General features: G+C 38.8%; 1 protein-coding gene across 2 annotated transcripts in view; it reads right to left on the bottom strand.

The window, feature by feature from the left end:
• Positions 1-3761: 3761 nt before the first annotated feature.
• Positions 3762-14421, bottom strand: part of hs6st3b (heparan sulfate 6-O-sulfotransferase 3b) — an 80542-nt gene continuing 69882 nt past the window's right edge. The window contains exons 2-3 of one of the 2 annotated variants that reach the window (XM_008399997.3): positions 10347-11102; positions 3762-7136 (exon numbers count right to left, since the gene is read on the bottom strand). In XM_008399997.3, the coding sequence (XP_008398219.1) occupies position 7136; positions 10347-11102 (757 nt within the window). In that variant the 3' untranslated portion in view covers positions 3762-7135. Of the gene's footprint in view, positions 11103-14421 lie in introns of both variants that reach the window. The other variant, XM_008399989.3, reaches the window with a different exon arrangement.

Genomic DNA, 14421 nt, shown 5'->3' with positions numbered 1-14421 from the left:
CAAACTGGAAATGTGGCACTGAGTGCCACAAAGAAAGGTCACCATATTGCTCCCTTTGAGGAAAATGTCACTGTCAAAGTGAATCAGATATAAAAACAAAGAGAAAGCAGCAGCCTATGCTTTCATTCATTTGACCTTATCACTGATTGTTGTTCACGTTTCCCCATTTGGTCTTTTGTTGGTTTTGAGCATAGCTGCACTACCGTGTAGCTCGAATTAAAATATTCTAAAATAAAGCTTTTAATAAGGCATTTTCATGGATCCACTTTTATGTTTTGTTACCCAAATGGTTTGGGTTCCTGTTTGGAACAATATTTACACATTGGTACATCTGTATCTATGTATTTAACCTCCGACATCTGCTATAAAACTTATGTGAAAACAAACACAACAACTCCTTTCAATTAAAAATTAAATGAGCTCATTCGTTTCCTCATCTCTATTAGTTGGCATAAAACGATTTGTTTTCACCAGAGAACAGATTTCTCCCCCACAAAGTGGGTTGCTTTTGAACCATAATAAGTGAAACATTGACCAACATATTTGACGATGGTTCTTGGCAAAATGTAAAATGTTTTCTGGTTTTCTCAGTTGTTGACTGTGTGGTGTCTTTTATGATTTTGTATTTTTGTGTTTTTATGACATAAAGACTGAATGAACTGCCTTGCTGCTGAAATGTGTTTTAAAATAAATTTTTAAATTCTCTAAATGTTATTATCATTTATAGTTGTAGTACTACTGAACTACTTAAATAAATAAGGTCTAATATGTGTGTTTAGTTAATATTTGACTATTATAGAAGAGATTAGAAAAGAAAAGATTTGAAGAAAAGATTAGCAGTACTTACCATATTTGGCCACAAGATGGCAGTCATGTCTTAACTATGATTTCATCGTTTACACGCTACCTTGTAGGTTTTTTTCCGGGCTCTTTGGTGCATTTTTTACATCAGTCTTAACTTTTGCACAACAGCTAGTGCATTTCTCAAAACAATTACAGTCCAAAACCTGATCGCTAATTGGCAAAAGAATATAATTTGCTCAGTCCATTCCTCACTAACAATTCATGTCGATGACAACATTAACAGCAAAGTAGAAATCCTGACATCATGTTTATGAACAAAATGAGCAAATTGGTTGAACATGTTTTTGACATTACACTCTGTATTTTCCAGTGCAACATAATCAGATCTTGGGGAAGGTACCTGAAAATGCTCAGCTCTAGACACAATTTGTACAGCTATTGCACAACTGTTCAACATTTTTGTACGTACTGACTCAAATATTTTAATGATTTTAATGGTTGAGTCAGCGTTCATAAGCACTGGTGATTTTGATGGAAATGACAAAAGCAAATGAGAGTCTCCAAAAGCAGCAGAGAAATATATGGAAACTGTTACTTTGATGTGCACAAATAACTTAAGTTGAACTAAGTTATGATAATTGTACTTGTAGAAATGCATCAAGTCGCCAGAAAAAAAGAAGAAAAAAAAAAAACTTAATATGAGGATTCAGGATTGGAACTTTGCAAAACAAAAGCCTTGGATAAAATTACTGTGGATTAGTAGTGCAATTAGATCTGTAGTCAGTGTAATTTTAACTCTTCTTGCACGATAAAACTTGGATGGACTGGGGTTATTATGGGATTTACATAGTATTAACCAATGATTAAAATAAATCCACCGATTCTGAGAGAAACAATGTGGAGTTCAGGTAAATTTGGAATAAACTAATTCATTTTCTTTTTTGGATTTTTTTAAAGATATATTTTCATAACTCACTAACAGCACAGCAAAATGTGGAAGTTTGTCACATAAGCTAATATAATTTCTCTATCTAAAATCAAATCTTTATCTTTGTGAATGTCATAAAATGCAAGAAAAACAATATCAATATGAACATCTTAGCAACATAGTTTTTAAGTGCTTATGTACTTCCTACGGTTAATCCTTGACTGTAACTGTCACTGACACAGTGATGCCATCTGGACGAAAAAAAAAAAAAACGTTGCCGCAGTCACCAGCAGAAAGGCTGAGCTGGCAGTTCTAACCATATAACCTGAAGGAAAGCAGAAAGCTGGGCATGTTGGAGACTAACCTGGAATACATACTGTGTTTCAGAACATATTAAGCCAACTCAGCAAAGGGAGAGGGGCTAACTATGTATGTTGAGGCATGTGAAGGAGCTTCTGTGTCTTCAGCATTGGAAAAGCAGAATTTATTCATACAAGAACACACTGTAGATCTCTGTCAAGAGGATTTTACTCTGTGTTTTGATTTAGATTACTGAGAAAGAATCTCTAGAAGGCAATATTTCCTGTCAAATATTATGTTGGAGAAATTCAAATGAGACAGAGAGATCACCTTGTACCGTCTTGACACTGACTAATAAAACTAATCATGTCATTTTGACACTTTACAATTGCAACTGTCACTGTATTTTATCAGGATTTTATATGACAGACCTTCATGGTGTAAGGAAGATGATTTGGAAAAATCTGAAAAGTGTGGTGTGTGTTTGTCCTGACTCTTCTGGATTCAACTTCTGCCACAGTTACCGCTGTCATCATGTGTCTCTATCGCCAGCTTTCAAGTCTTGATAATATTGATATTAGTTTTCTGACACACATAGCAGTTTGTATGGATACCAAAAGTTTAAATTTGGTCTCATCTGTTATTTATGGGAATCAAAGTAAAGGCTGCTTGATACATTTGCTTTCCATATTTTTACATGCAAAACCCTTTTGCAAGCCGTCTGTTGTTTTTCTTCTACTTCGCAATTATGCATTACTTTCTGATACTTCATCTATCACATAAAATACAAGTCAAACACCACAAAGTTTGTGGTTGTGGTGTGACAAAATATGGCCAAGTTTAAGAACTTTCAATGTCAAACACTTCATAATAACACGGCTGTTTAGCGCCGGCTGCTCTTCCGTAGAGACCCAAAACGACGTTTTTCTGACAGGACACAAAAGGCAGAATAAATTCACAAAAATGCTTTCATATTTCTTTTCATCGCAAGGCTTTATTATGTACAGATAAAACAGAGAGAAATCTCTCTTGAGATGTAACCAATTACAGTCAGACAAAGCCATTCCTCAGCAGCAGTTAAAATCCTTTAAATTAAACAGATAAATCAGACCATCAGGGAGATTCGCTTTCACGGAGTGGCAGTACGACTTCCTTAAACCCTCCCTACAGAGTCTCACGGGTCTCACATCTGCTTGTCTTTTATGGCTTTATTTACATCATTTTGTGACTTACATCTCTCTTATTGAAAGAAATCATTCAAGGTATAATTTGTAAAAGCCACAGAAGTGACATACACCAAATTCAACATCATGCTGTGGTTTTATGATGGCAAGAGAAAAAAAAAGATCTTGTATAAATAACACCAAATGTTCATTAACTGATTAAGTGTTTTCATTTTTAGGTTTTGTTTCCCATGAACACACTTATATACACATATGCACGGTGTGTTGGAGCATCAGGGATCCATTGGCAAAAATGGATTCCTCGCTTATCAGCCATCAGTTTCCTGCAAGCAAAAAATAATCACAGACTAATAAAATGTCATCCTGACTGGCTGCTTGAGGAGGATGTCCTTGAGGCTTTATGCCAGAGAGCCTGCATGCCATTTTGGCAGAAAGTAAGCCAAGAGCCCCACAAACTGCCTGACACAAACAAAAACAGAACTACAGTTCTGTGTAAGGATTTTGAGCAGTTTCTTTACACACTTAATTTACTTAAAGGAAGCAGATTTTCTTTACATTTACCAAAGCAGTCTGGAGCAATAGCTGTCCGGACTTCTTGATAATCGTTTAAAGTTTCCATTAGACGATGGCAGCTTTTTTTTTTTTTTTTTTTTTTTCATATCTACTCCAGTTTTTGTTTAAACCTTTTGGAGATAAATGCAGGTTTTGGTTTTTATTATGTTTTGTTCTGTTGTCCTGTGACTTCCCTATGAAACTTTCTACAAGTGAAGACAATGAAAACGACTGCCAACATGCAGACGTTTGGTTATCAGAGCAAGTCCAGACTGCAAGATGCCAAAATACACGTTTTCAAAAATATCATATGTGGACCTACAGAAGACTCTCGCTTCATGTTTCTATGAAAGTGGATACGTGTAAAATCAAAATGAGACTGTATCAATTTACTTTTGTTGGATGTAAAGTGAGGAAACAATAAAACACGAAGACGAGGCGGAGAATATAGACAAAGACCCAAACTTGAAACAGCTGAAAGAAAGGAGTGTGTCAAACCTTTCTCTGATGTCGACATCAGAGAAACGTAAGTTACACCTTACTGTAACTTTTCCTCAGTAAGGTGAGTCCCACATATATTGACCCCAACAAGCTTATTTTATCAGATTAAGACTGTCTGTAAACTCCAGAACAATACAACACATTTCGAGGGGAAATTCAAAAGTGGTAGATCATCAGTCTTCACAAATGTTTTAACTGGCAGAACATGTGATTTTGACTCATCCCATCTCCTGTTAGTCCTGCATCGTCATACTTTTCTATAGAACCATGTGACCAAATCAGACATGCTCCAGAAATGTTAACTTTTGTCCACTTTATTTTCCAACATTATTGCACTTGGACATGTAGACGACTTCATCCTCACTCAGGCAATGGGATGTTCCCCTGCAGATCCTGCACAGTGAAGCTTTGAAGTAATAATTTTGCCAAAAAAGAAAATGTTCTATAAAAAAGTGAGGCGAAGTTCTTAGCATTTTCTGTGAAAACTTTTTATAAATACTAAATTAATAGTTTAGAGAATAAACTGCTTTGACTGTGTTTTTTTTTTTGTAGAGATAAATTGTTTTCCTATTTTATCAAAGACCGGGGTGGGGGGAAGTCTGTATCCTGCTAACTGAGTTACACTGATAGAAATATTTAAAGTCTATCTCAAAAGAATAATGCCTCCGAGTTTCAGAGGAAAGCCTTTTAAAGTGTTGTTGTTTTGGGAGATCGTGGGAAAGCATTCTAAAATATACAATAGTTACCTCTTGAAGGGATGTTCCTGAAGTATTCTTCTGCTGCCACATTAAAAATGGCATGAATTCTTCATGCACAGAACTGTCCTATAATGTTGTGAGCTACACTTGAAACACTTGAGTGAGTATCCAGAATGTGCAACACACTTCCTCCTCTTTTTACCCACTGCTGATGTAAGTGCTTCCATACCAGCAGGCGCATATACATGTACGCCTTTCCCATTAGCTGACAAAATATTCATTCAACACATGCTCTGCAACGACTCGATGAATCATTCAGACAAGATGGAGCGAGATTAAGCAAAACGGTGCAACATGAGGTATTTCATGAGAAAGTGCAATCAGGAAGAAAAGAAAAAAAAACATGACAAATTGCATTAACATAACAGCAGCAGATATCTGAGCTGACATTTAGCATACATTTAATTTGATATGCATGCGCTGTGAGTGAGCATGAGATAAGACACATAAAAGCACAAAGGCCACTAAAGCCTTTTAAAGCAGATAAAAACGAGCTTTGAGGGGCCGGAAACTATCAGGCACAGAGAAGCGACAGAAAGGTTTTATTTTCTTCAACCATCTTCTCTCAGGCTTTGTCTTTGAGTTCTGGCTCTCCGCTGCCATCAGAGCCGGTGCCGGTGCCCACAGCACAGACGCCGTCAGCTCTACAAATATGTAAGAAGCAGCCAGTGTGACAGGGGAGGGGCATGGCAACTGAATACTGATTATCTCATTCCCAGTCAGGCCGCATACCACCAACATTTACCCAACTCATCACATTCATTGTTTATCAAATACCTATCAACTCTGCCAAAAAGAACCAGCTTACCACTCTTGTACCATTTAATTGTTTTTGTTTCGTGTTTTTTTTTCCCACAACAAATACAACGCTTGACAAAAGTTACAGGTAGAGAATAGGTCCGTGCATTTCTCGGCAAGTGGATGTTCTCGCCAAAAGTGTTTATATTATTTGCATTTTGAAATCCAAAATACAACAAAATGAAGCACATTTGTATTATTTAGTGAAATAAAATAAATACATAAATAATCGGCAGATTTTTTTGCTCCATTTTTCTGGCCATCAATGAATGTACACTGTGTGGAGGTTTCTTCTGTATCCCTCAAAAGTAGTCCCAATTTCTTATTAACCACAAAATAAACAGATGGATCGGAAGAAAAAAACCTTATCTAAAATGTTGATAAATTGGGATGAGGATAAGTACTTAAAAAAAAATTCAGTTTTACTCAATTGAGAGCTCAAGGTTGAAAACACCCCTACCATTTTTACTAGGGGTGTATTTTTGTTTGTTTTGTTTTGTTTTGTTTATGTGCCTGAATGATTCAATAAGAATCATTCCTGCATTCGTAGTGAACATCAAATTACAAAAACATGCATGGACCAGACAGAAGATATTCTGTTAGTGAGATACTACACACTGCGCATTAGAAAACTGTTTGAAAACAAGAGCAAAAAAAACAAACAAAAAAACTGGCATACACATTTTTTGAATAATTTGGTTTAGTTGGGTGCATGCAAACAATGTTGTCTTTAAAAAAACATCAGACTCAAAACAGTACATCTTTTGTCCGAGTTGTTTAGGTTGCCTTTTCTGCAAGTAGATGAAAATGGGCAATATTTTGAGTGACAGAACTAGAATCAGATCCCTGAAAGAGCCTTTTCATGCCTCTCACTAAAGTCACATCAAAAACAGAATAAGAAATAAATATCAGAAGGATGTCCATTTTGGAGTTAGGATTTCCAAATTCAAAAAAATCCAGCACCAAAATACTGGTGGTCAGAAAGTTATTCAAGAAAGACATGTTGATTTCAGTGACTTAGCCGAGATTTTTATTAAATCAGCCTGAGCTTATTTAAGTGTAAAAATTCATATTCTGAAACTCTCTGCAGTTCTAAATATGCTGTGTTTCTGTGATATGTAACCATCTGTTCTTTAATAAAAGGGCCCAGTGTGGTCAAACAGTCGAAGTGCGGTCACGTGGTTGACATCTGTGAAGGTGGGACATCCGTTTTCGCAGAGACCCTTCAAGATCCACAAGATCCACTGAAATGAGCTCCTGTGAAACCCCTCCCGCTGCATGAGCTATGCGTCCTGGTGTTTTGTCATAAGTCTGGTTAAAAACAGGAAAGTAAACACAAGCCGAGGAAATAATCATTGATGAGTTAAAACATTTTATTTTATTGTCCATATTGTAAAAAGCTAAAGAAGAACAGAAGGCATCGCTGGGATGTTCGCCGGCTGTAGTGGACCAGAAGAACTGAGCAGGCGGAGTTTAGTGTTTTGGTCACTAAACTCTGCCTGGAGTATGTTTCAGTACATACTTCTTCCTCACGGTCTCTGACAATTGCTCCTCTCAACTATCCATCCTGCTCTCTGACTGAAAAACCTACTTTATGATGGTGAGTATTTGGAACATTTTTTTGCATAAACAAACACAACCATAAAATTCTGACCAATCACACAATAGTTATGGGGTGAAAGGTTCGTCAGGGCGCCTGTGACAAATCATGGACGACATGAGACTGAGGACAAAATGACGCGGCCTGACCATGCGCTGCCTTCAAGACTTTCAGATAAAATAGGATTTCTGTTATCAATCTTCTAATCGGGATTTTTATTTGCAGCCAAAATGATTAGTCATATAAGAATAGCCATTTGCTCATTCTTGATCGATGAGCACCTCGTCTAGACTGATGCCTAGTTAAAATAAAAGTCATGGATTTTCTCAAAAACTCAGTAGCTTTTACTTTATGGTTCAATATATTTTGTATCCAGAAAAAACATAACCAAAGCTACACAGGTGCAAAATAGCAAAGGATTGAATGACCAACAAGCAGCACTACATATTATCTGTATTACATTAGCAATGTGATGGTATCCCACTGAACTAGCTCACCAATCATAATCTTCCTCCTTAAAATGTGCGTGCGCAGCAGTTTGCTGAAGGTTTAGGCTTATGCTAGCATGTTTACTCTGCTTTGATATGACTCATAAAATTTCAATGCAGATTCTATTAATCATGAGGCAAAAAAAAGGACAAAAGGACTGAAAAAGTTATATATTTTTCACTAACTGTCACTTTCCTTTGAGGGTCATGAAATTAAAAGAATAGTTCTCCAAGGCTTTTTTTTTTTCTGCACCGACAGCTGAGCACACATGTAGGTCAGGACCAGAGAAACAGGAAGCTGCAGTGGCACGTATATTCTGTCATTCACTCTGAAAGTCATTGTGGGGGGCAAAACCAACCTATATTAGTAGGGAAAACTCGAATTCGTTTACATCAACAAAACAATGTGGATGGCATATATTAAAGCTTCGCAAGCCGTGCACATAAAAAGGAAAGCATAAATAAAAAAAAATTTAAAAAAGTTATGTAAATTGCTGCTGGAGGGCTCGCTTAAAGCTGACAAAATCATAGGCAGTATTTACCAGCAGAGTTCAGTCACATGCTTTGATAAATGTCAATTGAAAATGCCCTGATTGTGACATCTCTGATTTGTGTCATTTGTATTGTTGAAACTATTCCCATTTCCTTGAGTGTTCTACATTATAACGAGCACTATTAATTTTTTTTTTATTATTACTTGTGAAGCGGTTCAAAGAGAAAGCCACACACAGACCCAACATGAGCTGCAATTTTCCTCACCTCTTTCTACCAGCTTATTTCAACTGTTGGTCGACTCACCAGTTGTTTGGACAAATCTGGGCAGCAAAGATCAGATTCAAGAAATGCTCTGCTTTGTTGATAAATTCACATATTCCACTTTGTGTTTGTAACACATTAAAATGCTCAAGGCTGCCCTCTCCATCTATTTATGATGTCTGGAACTCTTAGTCAAAAATACAAAAAGCCACAGGAGTGAAAACAGTCTGAACACCAATAACGACTTCAAACACATTCAAAACCTTTTTGTGGATATTAAAATCAATGCAGTCAGGATTTTCTGTTTGTTTACTCTATCGTTTTGCAAAGTAAAACTAAGGCAGTAGTTAAATGAGACAATTTATGAACAGCTTTTATAAATTTAAGACACTAAAGGCTCTCAGAGACGAAAAGACTGCATTTTTTAAAAAAAAGAAACAAAGCTCTTATATCAAACAAAACAGATAAATGCATAAGACAGAACAATGGTGAAGAACAAAGAGACTCTTAAGATGTACAAGAGAGTCTGTTGCAGCTCTCTGTTAGATCAGTGGTCCCCAACCTTTTTTAATTACCGCGGACCGGTCAAGACTTTTAAAATTTTGCTGCGGCCCGAGGGTGGGGAGGTGGAGGGCTTCTGCATGTTGGTGTTCCCGCTAAATCCTGAATTATAACCAATTTGAGTAGTCTTGACCTTTTTTTCGCAGCTTGTTGGTTTTTCCCTGACTGGGAACGAGAATACAACCTGCTGAATGTGAAGTAGCCAATCAGAAAGCACGGTGACGTAAGAACAGAGGGGAATCCCAAACAGCTGACATATTACGCAACTGAGAGTCCGGTAGATATCGGACATGATATGTGGAAATGTTTATTATTATATGTAAAGGTCATTATTATGTTTATTCAGTTAAAAATGTTAACTATGAAAAAACACATTCACCTCCAAATCATAGTGCAGCAAATAGAGCGGCTGCTCCGTCGCCTTTTATCCACCGCCTTTTCTTTTTGTTACGTCTTTTATCTCTTAGAATGACTCTGCATCCTGATATTCCTTCTACATCATCATCCGTGTTTGGTTATTCTAAATTCCCGTATGCTATGTTGGGGGTTTTACTGGATTATCCTCTGGAATCGGAATGTTCGTGACTGGAATCGGTTCGTGTTGCTCCTGCCTTGGACACACGAACCGATCGAACCTGTTGTACTTTTATCAGCTCTGTGGTCACAGAGGTTTGGAGAATCGGCTGACAATTCTTAAATCTTGCCGTCTAAACCAGACTTAAGACTCACAAGCTCTACTCCTCTCCTCTCGACCAAACGCTCTCTGACTAACTCTGGTAACGTTTACATATCCCTTCAAAATAAGATACAGATGCGCCACAAAAACGAACATTTTACTTTCGTGAAAATTTTAACTCACGATAATGACTAACGGGAGCCATGAGCTTACACCTGATCTGTTTCTTACTCATTTTGCTGCTTGTGGGCTCAGTGTTGGCGCGCAAGTAACCGAGAAAATCCGATTAAAGGATTTTCAAAATAAAAGATCCTCCAGACTCAATACATAAAACAGAAATATTTAATTATTTCTTGCACGGCCTGGTACCAATTGGTCCACGGACCGGTACCGGTCCACGGACCGGGGGTTGGGGACCACTGTGTTAGATGACGCCTCACCAACGTGCCACTTGGCTTGTATAGTCCTCAGTGGTGGTGGGCAGGTCGTTTTCAGTTTCCTTCTCAAATACGCCTCCGTCTCCCTTCCCGCTTCCTTTGTGTTTGGACGGCCATGGTCTGCCCTGGTCCCTTTGCTCCCTCAACCAGCGTCTCTCCTCGCGCCTCTTCAATCGCACCTCTTGGTGCTCCCTCTGCCGGGTGTACTGGAACCGCTGGAGGAACAGGTCCTTTGCGTACTCGTACAGCTGAACATCCAGGAAGTTGAGCTCCTCGATGCGCCTGCGCACGGCCTCGCTCAGGTCCACGTTGGCCGCCCGCGTGCTGTTGATCTGCGTGAAGGCGGAGATGAAGCGCAGGCTGAACGTCCGCTCAAACAGGTACTGCGTCTTGCGCTGGAACTCAGTCAGACCGTAGAAAGCCATGTTCTTCAGGTTGCTCATGGCGCTGCTCAAAAGGATGTGGTTGCGCTGGCTCTCGTTCATCGAGGACATGTTGTAGCAGCCCACCAGGCTCAGGTCAGCCAGCATGCGGACTTGGCGGTTGTTGGCCAGGTTTGACTGACAGTTCATGAACTCTTTCAGGGTGACTCCGGACCAGTCGTCACCGCTATAGCAGGTGGGCAGCTCGTCTTGGGTGGGTGAGCGTCCATCGCACATATGGAGAGCCGTCTTCCACGTGGCTCCTCTCTGGACATGTTTCCACTCGCTCAGGTAGCGGGAGACTGGGTCTCGCAGCATGGTGATGTAGTAGAAGTTCCTGCAGCCAAAACAAACACAGTTAGAGGGCTGTGAGTGCATCACCATCACAGAGAGCTGCCCTGCATTGTGCTGACAGATGGTGAGTTTTGTCTCTGTATGAAACTTCAAGGTTGAATGCTAATTGGAAAACTCAAACTCTCACTAATTAGATGATTATAGCTGGAGTCTACATGTTGCCCTTGGAAATTGACCCGAGCATTGAATTCACAAAAAGTGAGCAAGAACTGTTTTCATTCCACACATTGCTCCAACCTGCCAACACAGGAAATAATTGCATATCAAGGCATAGTTGTAATTCACAACCATAGAGGAAAGTGAGAAAAAGTGCCCCAACTATTTCCAAAACATCGTTAAAATTTAATGAGGTCTGAGCTTTTGTGCCACAAATCCATAACACGCTTAGCTGAGAGACAGTAGCAAAGTCACAGTAAAAGTGACTTGTCTATTTACAAAGGTAAACTATGAAATGTGGCCAACAGTCAAGTTTAAAGTCATTAAGATAATAGAACCTGGAAATAAGTTTTTAATAGCTAAAGATTTAATATTTCAATCCTCATCTAAAACGTTCCTTCAGTTCAGACTGTTTACTGTCCGGGGCTTTCAGGTGACCACAATGACTCACATGATGGCTTGCGAGTAGGTAAACAACTCACAGGTCACAACAAATCTAAAGACCGATGGCCCCGTCAGCTTACATGTACTCGACCTCAAAGCCTCTCAAGGTGTCAGAGACTCCACAAGAGCTTAAAGCGCTCAACTCCCCATCAGGAAGAACACTGTAAGCTTTTCAAAGACGAGGTCAGATGTCACAAAATCTGGGTGGAAAAACTGTCATCTGCTCAGCCACTTCAGTTTCCCTGAAGACAATAATTCCAAATCAAAATTGTCTAAAAAAATATTGTCAATAGGAAATTTAAAAAATGAAGTTTTGTGATGTTTTTTATATTATTTCTCGGATTCATATTGCACATTAAGTATGTGCACACATTTGGAAGTATCCAGAAAGAAGATGTTTCCAGGAGTTTCTACATGCAACAAAAGTATAAAGTACCATGTGGAATCACATGGTACTTCTACATGGTACTCAGAGATAAGACACACTTTCAAAATAACTTCTAGATATACCTTCTTCTGACAACCAGTTTAAATGAAACTTTGTCAGCAACTCAAAATAATACAATTTACAATAGTCTACTTACTGTTGTACTTGCCAAATGGGGGAGAAAAGTAATTTAAGTGATGAAACTAAAACCTGTATATTTTCCCTTTCTGTCCTCCAACTGCCAGCTGTACTGTGATTCTAACATTTGCATGTACACAAATATGAAACAAATAAGAGTTTCAGTTTCTGTTGTTTTTTTTCTATTAGAGCTTCACCACGCTTTACTGAATGAAAAAGTTAAAAAATTCATTTAGGTATTATTTTAATTCTAGTCAAGTAGCATGCATTAAGATGCTGCAGCCAGTTTAAGTCGGTCTTGTTTTAATATGTAACACTGTAGAGTGAGTACTTGCATACAAATATACTGCACTGCCAGCTCTGTTGCTACTATAAATAGTTAATGGCAGGAATACTAATAAACTACAGTTGTCAAAATAAAAAACTGAATAGTCACTATGGGTAATTGACATTAGCCAAAAAATGCTAAGCATAGCACCTTTAATTTCTGTAAAAAGAACTAGCAGTGATTTTATAAGAATGTTGGCTTATGAAAAAGAAAATGTTTCTTGCTACTATTTATTATTTGCCAAGTGTGTTTTCTGTTTGACTACCTCAACGTGACCGAACAAATGTTTGCTTTATTTTCTTTGTGGTTTATTCTACATTTGTGCCTGCAATGTTTTCCTTTTCTCTGGAATGTTGTTTTATTGGATATTGTAGGCTTGAAGGTGACAAATTATGGAGTTTTTTTTTTGTTGATCTATATAAACTCTTTTATCTGAGGAAGAGCACGGTTCAATTTGTTTTCCACACCAGAAGTGCAAAAGAACAAAAATTTTATTCAAAATATGTAAAAATAATTTTTGGTGCTCCAGGATGACATCTTACACCATCAGCGTCTCTCACACAGAAACCGTGAAGTCCACTGGAGGTATATTCTGTCAGAAAACAAAGGCTGGACAGGTGAAGGCCACATGAAGTCCTCTCAAGATGACGTCTTGTGTGTGTGTGTGTGTGTGTGTGTGTGTGTGTCCGGTTAATGTTTAATGACGAAGCCCTGGAGAGCAGTGCAAGTTGCTGAAGTGCAGGCCTATGCTGAGATTTCACTCTGACTCTAAAGTTAGAGCACCATCAAAGCTCTTGATGCGGGAAACTTCAACGTAGTCACACCCAAGGGTAAAAATTTAGGAAATCTAGGTCTGCTTCGTTTCTTCTTGAGGTTGAGATTCGTACCAGCGCCACATTCAAGCATGTTTTTGTTTCTGATGTGTTTATCAGCTGGTTCAGATAGTCCCAGATATTCAAAATTTTCAAAGCAAGTTATTTCAAGGAACCAAACATCACAAATAAGAGCTTGGTCGACGCGGTATGAAACAGTTCAGTGTTGTCTTGAGCAGAAGATTAAAAAAACATTGTAGGCTTGTCTTGATGCTTCCAAAGGAGTGGCACTACTGAAAACGTTCTCCCGTATGAATCAAACAAGAAGCCAAGGTCTCACCCCTTGTAGGAGCAGCAGCACCCTGGTACTTTTCTCCTGCAGTTGGTTTGCTGTGCATGAATCCTTGTTAAGCTGGGGACGTAAGCTATGCGTATCTGAGAGCACTCCGCAGCCCAAAGGTCAGACGTTGAGCACCATCAGTGTCGAAATGCATCAGGATCAGCGGGTCTGCAATGCCGCCTCGTGGAGCATTCCCTCGAATGACAGAGATAGCTTTTGAAGGAGGGTAAAGCGGGAGAGGATCCTTTTACTTTTGGCCTCTGTCATCAACACCAACCCTATAGTCATTTCACACTCTCCACCAAAAATACTACAAACATTTACCCTGGTCAGCTGCTTTCCAACAGGGTGAGGAGCACAGCTTGTCCTGTTTGTTGGGGTTGTGCTAAAGCTATATACCTTCTCCAAGTTTTGCCAAGTCTACTTTATCAGCGCTGGGGCCTAGAACCCGCGCTGAACTCTACTTAATCATGGATCAATAATGGATAGGAGGCATTTTGCAGCTTATTCTGCCCCAGAACACTCACCTCTAAGCAGCAACACCAACGGCATTACTTCACTGGAGCACAACTAAACAGAGGCCATTAAGCAGAGACGGAAGATGAAGTGAAAAGTACGGATAAAAATGGAAACTAAAGCAAGGCTGGAGAAGGGGCT

Source organism: Poecilia reticulata, chromosome 2 (genome assembly GCF_904066995.2).
Source record: "Poecilia reticulata chromosome 2, P_reticulata-male-v2, whole genome shotgun sequence".
Taxonomy (NCBI): Eukaryota; Metazoa; Chordata; class Actinopteri; order Cyprinodontiformes; family Poeciliidae; genus Poecilia; species Poecilia reticulata.
The sequence above is the reverse complement of the archived record's forward strand: the minus strand, read 5'-3'. Positions and strand labels throughout refer to the sequence as shown.